The 8,556-nt window shown below is 38.9% G+C and overlaps 1 protein-coding gene across 1 annotated transcript; it reads right to left on the bottom strand.

Moving 5' to 3' along the window:
• Nucleotides 1–2,448: 2,448 nt before the first annotated feature.
• Nucleotides 2,449–4,073, bottom strand: LOC127123533 (uncharacterized). Its single transcript, XM_051053743.1, has 4 exons — nucleotides 3,890–4,073; nucleotides 3,535–3,778; nucleotides 2,893–3,430; nucleotides 2,449–2,592 (listed from the first exon to the last, which is right to left on the bottom strand). Exons 1-4 carry the CDS (start codon nucleotides 4,071–4,073, stop codon nucleotides 2,449–2,451), a joined length of 1,110 nt encoding a protein of 369 aa, XP_050909700.1.
• Nucleotides 4,074–8,556: the final 4,483 nt, after the last annotated feature.

The raw sequence follows: 8,556 nt of genomic DNA, 5'->3' as shown, positions 1-8,556 counted from the left end.
CTTTAGAATTTTAAATTTCAAAGTTGATCTCAAAGGACTTCTCATCCAAACTTATTTTTTGTCCATTCCCCTTATTGTGTTGTGAAATTTTTGATGTTTGTTCTTGTGTGATAGGGATCCCACATTGAGATTGTGAAAGAGGACCATTGTCATGAATAACCAAGTTAAGAGACAAGCCAAATGGAGATCCTGGGAGCTTGAACCTAAATTGTGTGATTGCTTGTTTGTGTGCTAAGTTCAAAGGAAAGGAGCCTCTTAAGCTATATGACTTCAAGAAAAGGAACTCCAAGGGTTTATCTTTTCTCTCTTATCTTTGTATGCTTTAGGACTAGCCCTTCTCTTCTTCTCCCCACTCTAACCAAGCCAAAAATTATTTTTCTAAACTTTGACTTTGTCTCAAATTAGAAACCTAGGCCTTAAGCCTTTGACTTTTCAAAACATTTTCATCAATACTCATTGTGAATAAATCTTAATCCAACTTTGACTTCATTTTGTAAATAAACCTAACTTGTAAATATAACTTATTTCAAGTTGTTTTTGTGGTTCCAATGGCCACCTTATTAAAATATTTTCAAAAAAATTAGTCATAGATTTGAGTTATCATAGTGGTTGATGTAAATCTCACCTCATCATTAGTGGTTAGATTACAAGTCTTCCATGCTTATTATAGGGTTAACCCCTCACTAGATGTTGAAGCCCTCCTCACATGGTGGATTGTTGGTTTAGGTTGAGTTTTTCTCCCTTTGATAACAAAAGACCTTAAGGCTTTTGGTCAAATCAATTCACCAATCTTTGAGATTTTTACCCCGAACTATGAGGTTTTGATCCTCCTTTGTGATGGTACGTAGGCAATGGGTTCATCCATTCAATCAATAAAATTTTTAAATATAATATATTCTCTTCTCATCCCCTCAATCTTTTTGTACAAATATTTTCACAAATACCAACCTACAACACATATTTGCAAAAAGGGTTCCCTTAGAGTACTAAGGATGTTTTGGGTGCGTAAAACCTTCCCATTTCACAACCAACCCCCTTACCCAGATCTCTGACATTTTTATTAGTTTTTGATTTGAAAAACTTACCTTGGCTTTTGTTCTCTTTTTAGCCTTTCCTTTGGACAAATAAAAGTGCGGTGGCGACTCGAATTGTATGTTTACTTTTGGTTTAGTCAATAAACCTATAGGTAACGAAAACCCCGCTACAGGCTCACAATACACAAGCTCACACAAGACTAAAACCCTAAAACTCTCTCACTTTATCGTTCGTTTCTTGTGTGTCAAAAACAGGTTTTACATGGCCTTTAAATAGAAGATTTTTGAATGGGCCTGGGCAGCATAAAACCCTAATTCTATTTTCCTTACGTATCTCCTAAGAAACAACAGCTAATCATCCCTTATTGGAAAATAGAACAATCTGGTTTAAAATCAAATTACTCCTTGAATAGCGCATTCAATCTCCACATAGGCACACACAAATTTGCATGAAAAACGCAATATCAAGATACATAACATTCAGACTGAATGTTCTGTATACACATGTCTTAACATCGGGTCTGACATCTTAGCTAAATCCTGCATAACCATATTTAAACATCCTGCAGGAAGCTGATATCACATGTCAAGACAACACACGTGACAACTTGTGATAACTCTAAGTTTTACCAAAATTGATGCCAAGACATAGAACCAACAAACTCCCCCTTTGGAAAATTTTGGCTAAAACATACATCAGATCATACGTTCACAAGAAATCAAATAAAGTATCAGTTCAGCAGTAGAAGTAAACATACATATATTACTAGCAAAAATAGCAACTAGTAAACACACATGCGCTTGTGCTCAGAACACACCAGCTCCCCCTTCAGCTAGTCCACACCAAGCACCAATCTGCTTCACACAGACAAAACACTTCTCCCTCTTTGTATCAAACATAGTATCAAACATCATCTAGCTATAGCTACTTCTCCCTTTTTTTAGCCAAAAGAGACCAAAGAGACAAAATAAATGTCTATTCAGTCATAAACCAAAATGTCAAAAGTTAAGGGGTTACAAAACCAAGTACATAATCAGCTGTAAGCAAGCTGAGATACAAACCAACAAAACAGCAAAACAGAATTGCCAAAATCAAGAAAATCCATCACATCAATAAAAACCATCACATTAATGAAAACCATCACATCGCTAGGGACCAAAGTCAAAGGAGCTAATCAGAGGAGCTTTAGCTTGCAGCTTCATCAGCACTAGAAACAGAATTGCCACTTGTCTCATCATTAGTTGTAGACCTCTCACTAGAGGTGTGGGCTTCAGCTTCCTTAGCGTGATCAATATTTTCCCTTTTAGTTTGCTCCAAGCTTGCAATCAATGCTTCCAACGATTGTTTCCTAGTTATTGCTACCCTTATCCCTTCACCCAGCTCTTTACAAGTCTCCTTCAGCTCAGCAATAGTTCAAACTTTTGAGGATGGCTTTTTCATGGCAGATGTCATGACAATGTCTTCGACATGACTGCCTTCAAACAGTTTATAGTACACAGACAGAGAAGGTTTTCTTCTACTAGGTAAGTCATTAGAACTCAAAATACCAGGGTGTTGCTTCAGGATAATTCCACAAATCATAGAGGGAAAGGAAATAGGCAGCTTAACTGCATTAGTAGATGCATGCTTGATGATTTGTTCAAACATAAATCTACCATAGTCAAAATTTAGTTTGGTTCGAACAGCAAAAATAAACCTTATAAGGGTATTAGCAATTGTGGAAATGTGGTTGGTAGACACCCAATTTGCATCTCCTATTTTATGCAATATTGCATACTTGACAGTCAACTTCCCAGCAGGAAGATGCTTTTTAATAGGCCACCCTTTCACCTGCCTTGCTGTAATTTCTCTACATACCTCATTGTCTGTAGCTTCCAGTTCACCTGCACCCTCAACTCTTCTTCCCAGAAAATTGTTAATAACAATGGGAAAGAATGTGATACACTTACCTCTCACAAACACTTTGCAAAATTCCTTATTGTTCTTATCAGCAATATCCTCAGGAATGTTGACAATGAATTCCTTAACTAAACCCTCATAGCACTGAGAGAACCCAGCCACAGTCTTCAACAAACCAACAGCCTTTATCAGGTCCATGACCTCCTTGATTTCAACAACATCCTTTCCTAACTCCCTTTCCACAGCCACCCTTCTTTGAATTACAAATTTCCATTTGGCAGCTCCATCCTCAAGATGGAAAGAGATATTATCCAAATGCACAACAACAACTTTACCAGGGGACTTCCTCACAGTGGTTTTCTTCATAGGGGAGATGTCAGGGACATCTTCCTCAACATCCTCTTCAGACTCAGAAACTTCTCTAACATTCCTCTTCTTCCCTTCAACCTTGCTCCAAGATTTGGAGGGACCAATACCAGCAGTCTTCTTAGTTTTTCTAGTGACATAAGTTCAGCCACAGATCTTCCTTTTCAAGTCTTCATATGTTTAACCACACTTGGCTTTAAGTGATGAAGTAAGCTCTCCTCTTGATCATCAGACCTATCATCCTCTAGGTCAATCACATCGTTTGCATCATCATGCTTCTCAGAGTGGGAAGCATTGGCAGTTTTAGATGCCACAAATTTTCCTTTACCAGACACAGTTTGCCCTAAGGAGCACAAACCTTCAGCAGCCATGTCCTTCTCAGAACTAGAGGAATCGTCAATCTTCTCACTATGTTGTTCAACCTCAGGAGAGGGGTACATTTTAGACAGGGGAGTAGAGACTCCCTTCATAGAATATCCTTCATTAAGGATTCTAGTGACTAGGTTTCTTATGACACGATCAGTGTGGTGTATATCTTCCTTAGAGTTAGTGGCATGAGTTGAGACAGAAAGGATACTAGAGGTGTTACCTTGATTGGGGCATGTAGAAGCTGAGGCATCCATGGGATGGTTTAAATCAAGGGCCTCGTAGGGAATAACTGATAGAGGAACCACATCCAAAATCTCATCATCGTGAATGTCCATGGAAGGAGCGCTAACCTTGTGAGTAGAGTTAGTAGTTTTTGAAGCAGAAGTAGTTTGATGTTGTGACATCTTGAAGTTTTTGTGGAAAAATTGTTGTTGCCCTAGCAGAGGAGTGTGAGGAAGGAGCAGGAAGATGGAAGAGTTGGAGTAGGTAGTGAGGTTGTGGGGGTAGCGTGTGAAAACGTAATAGATGGTATTTCCAAAACTTGGTGATGATTTACCATAATGGGGGCGCTTTATTTTAGCCACATAGACACTACTTTTATTACTTTTCCCACTCCATATTAATTGCTACAAGTCTTCATAAATGCAAAGCCCTAATTTTCCTCTCAGGACTTCAAACTGATTTGCATCCAATGCCTTTGTAAAAATATCAGCTAACTGCATCTCAGTAGCAACATGCTCTAAGGCTACAATCTTATCCTCCACGAGTTCTCTTATAAAATGGTGACGAATATCAATAAGTTTTGTCCTGCTGTGCTGAATAGGATTCTTAGAAATGTTTATAGCACTCAGGTTATCACAGTACAATTTCATGACATCTTGCTTGACATTGTATTCAGTCAGCATTTGTTTCATCCACACCAGTTGAGAACAACTACTTCCAGTTGCTATGTATTCAGCTTCATCAGTAGACAAAGACACACAATTTTTCTTCTTACTAAACCATGATATTAAATTGTTCCCCAAGAAGAGGCATCCTCCTGATGTGCTTTTCCTATCATCAGCACTTCCAGCCCAATCAACATCACAATATCCAGACAACACAGATTCAGATCCATGAGTGTATAGCATCCCATAGCCACTAGTGCCATTGACATATTTCAGGATCCTTTTCACTTGGTTTATGTGGCTTACCTTTGGTTCAGCTTGATATCTAGCACATACACCTACAACAAAAGCAATGTCAGGTCTGCTTGCTGTGAGATATAGCAGACTCCCTATCATGCTTCTGTAGAGACTTTGATCCACACTGACACCATTTTCATCTTTAGACACTTTCATATGAGTAGGAGCAGGTGTCCTCTTGTGGCTTGCATTCTCCATGCCAAACTTCTTAACAATATTTTTGGCATATTTACTTTGAGATAGAAAGATAGAATCTTCTATCTACTTGACTTGCAGGCCAAGAAAATAGGTTAGTTCTCCAACAAGGCTCATTTCAACTTCAGACTGCATTTTTTCAACAAAATGTTGAACCATCTTACTTGACATCCCACCAAACACAATATCATCCACATATATTTGAGCCACCATGAGATTTTCTCCTTCATCTTTGACAAATAAAGTCTTACCAATGCCTCCCTTCCTGTATCCATTGTCAATGAGAAACACTGTGAGTCTCTCATACCAAGCTCTAGGAGCTTGTTTCAACCCATAGAGAGCTTTCCTCAACTTATACACATGCTTTGGAAGATTTGGGTCTGTGAACCCCTTAGGTTGTTCAACATACACTTCCTCATTTAAGTAGCCATTTAAGAAGGCACTTTCCACATCCATTTGGAACAGTTTAAACTTCAGAATACATGCCACTCCTAGCAATAATCTAATGGACTCCAGGCGAGCTACAGGAGCAAATGTTTCATCAAAGTGAACTCCTTCAACTTGAGTGTATCCTTGTGCTACCAATCTTGCTTTATTTTTAGTAACCACACCTTTTTCATCAGATTTATTCTTGTAAACCCACTTTGTTCCAATAACGTTTATTCCTTCAGGTCTTGGAACCAATTCCCATACTTCATTTCTCTTGAATTGGCTTAACTCTTCCTGTATGGCATTGATCCAAAATTCATCAGTTAAGGCTTATTTGACATTCTTAGGATCAATCTTGGACACAAAATAGGCACGTGAGATCACTTCCCTTGATCTAGTGGTGACCCCTTTATTTGGGTCTCCTATAATGAGATCTTTAGAATGATCCTTCTGAATTCTGATAGAGGGTCCCTTATTAAATTTATCAGCTTTAGGTTCAGCTTGAGTGGACTCACTCTCATTACTTTTGTCCAGGAGATTAGCTGGGGCATCATTCAGAAATGTTTCAACATCGTCTGTGACATCAGTCTCTTGATCATCAACAACAGCATTGATAGATTCCATCATAACTTTTGTTCTGGAATTAAAAACTCTAAAGGCTCTGTTGCTTGTTGAGTAGCCCAGAAATATTCCTTCATCACTCTTGGGGTCCATTTTTCTTCTTTGTTCATGATCAGCCAGGATATAACATTTACTACCAAACACATGGAAGTATTTGACAGTAGGTCTTCTTCCCTTCCAGACTTCATATAAAGTGGTTGGGGCCCCTTTCCTCAAGGTAACTCTATTGTGAACATAACAGGCTGTGTTCATAGCTTCGACCCAGAAGTGGTAAGGCAACTTCTTAGCATGAATCATAGCTCTAGCAGATTCTTGGAGAGTTCTATTTTTCCTTTCCACCACACCATTTTGCTGAGGGGTAATGGGAGAAGAGAACTCATGACCAATTCCTTCAGATGAATATAATTCAACAAACTTACTGTTCTCAAATTCTTTCCCATGATCAATTCTGATTCTGATAACATGATTCTCTCTTTCTCTTTGAAGTCTTTGGCAAAGATCTTTGAACACATCAAACACATCAGATTTTTCCCTTATAAAATTCACCCAGGTATATCTGGAGAAGTCGTCCACCACAACATAAGCATACCTTTTCCCATTAATACTTTCCACCTGCATAGGTCCCATCAAGTCCATGTGGAAAAGTTCCAACACTCTAGATGTGGTGTCATGTTTGATCTTCTGATGTGACATCTTTGTCTGCTTTCCAATCTGACATTCACCACAAACTCTTCCTTCATCAATCTTTAGTTTTAGGATTCCTCTGACAGCTTCAATAGATATGATCCTCTTCATTCCTTTAAGATGCAGATGACCCAGTTTTTGATGCCATAGTTTCACTTCTTCTTCTTTAGCTAGAGCACATATTGATGAATAGCTAGTTTCTTGAGAATTCCACATATAGTAGTTGTCGTTAGACCTGAATTCTCTCATGATCACCTCATTTTTTGCAGTAGTAATCAAGCATTCAGTTTTTGTGAAGTTCACATTTAGACCTTGGTCGCATAGTTGACTGATACTGATCAGGTTTGCAGTCGATCTTTTAACAAGCAACACATTATCAAGGTTAGGGACTCCAAGACAGTTTAGCTTTCCAATCCCCTTGATTTCACCCTTTGCTCCATCACCAAAAGTTACATAGCTGGTGGCATGAGGTTGGAGGTCAATTAACAGATTTTTGCTTCCAGTCATGTGTCTGGAGCATCCACTGTCAAAGTACCAATCTTCTTTGGCTGAGACTCTGAAGGAGGCGTGAGCTATCAAGTTAGTAGCACCAGCCCTAGGAACCCACTGTTTTCTGTTAACAGGGATGTGTTGTTTGGGTCTAGGTTGATGATGAGTAGGACTAGGATAACCATACAGCCTAAAGCAGAATGGTTTTATGTGGCCATATTTCCCACAGTAATGACATCTCCATCTTTGGTGTTTTCCTTTATGTTGTCTTTCCTTGTGATATTGAGACACCTGATGTGACATCTTTGGTTTGCTACCAGTGGGACTACAATCAGGAGAGGATTCATTGAACCCAAGGCCATTCATGTCTCCTGCCATCTTTCTAGTTTGGAGGATTTTGTCTAAGGTGTCAGATCCACTATTTAGCATTCTGACATACTTCGTCATCTCTTCCAGTTTGGAGTTCAGGAACACGGCTTCGATCTTCAACTTAGAAATGGCTTCTAGGTGTTCTGTCTTCTCATCCTCTAGTTGGGTTATCAGTTTCTTCTGATTCTCCACTTGTTGACACACTTCTTCACTTCTGAAACACAACTTCCTATAGGAAGTAGCTAATTCATCAAAGGTTAATTCATCATCACTGAAGTCTTCATCAGAATTCCTCCTTCCAGTCAAGGCAGTCACAAGATTGGCAGACTTTCCTTCTATTTCACTTTCAGAATTGTCATCAGACCAAGTAGCAGCAAGACTCTTCTTCTGTTTCTTGAGATAGGTCCCACATTCAGCTCTAATGTGTCCATACCCTTCACATTCATGGCACTGAATTCCTTTCCCCTGTTTGGATTTTTCCTCATATTTTGTTCTTCTTCCAGCATCATTGGGCCTACTAATGTCAAATGAGTTTTTCTTGACATTAGAATTTGACCTCACATCCATCCTCTTCAGGAGTTTGTTGAATTGTCTCCCAAGTAATGCTACATCATTTTCTAGACCTTCATCAGTATCCTGACTACTGTCTTCCTCTTTATCTACAGTGTTTGACATAAAGGCTATGCTTTTGACTTTCTTTTCAGATCCATCACTCATTCCCAACTCGAATGTTTGGAGGGATCCAATTAGCTCATCCACTCTCATCTTACAGATATCATGAGATTCTTCTATGGCTGTCACTTTCATGGCAAATCTCTTGGGAAGTGATCTGAGAATTTTCCTCACAAGCTTTTCATTTGACATCTTCTTGCCCAGGGCTCCTGAGGCATTATAAATTTCAAGGATATTCATATGG

Source organism: Lathyrus oleraceus, chromosome 2, assembly GCF_024323335.1.
Source record: "Lathyrus oleraceus cultivar Zhongwan6 chromosome 2, CAAS_Psat_ZW6_1.0, whole genome shotgun sequence".
NCBI lineage: Eukaryota > Viridiplantae > Streptophyta > Magnoliopsida > Fabales > Fabaceae > Lathyrus > Lathyrus oleraceus.
This window is presented reverse-complemented; position numbering and strand designations above follow the sequence as displayed.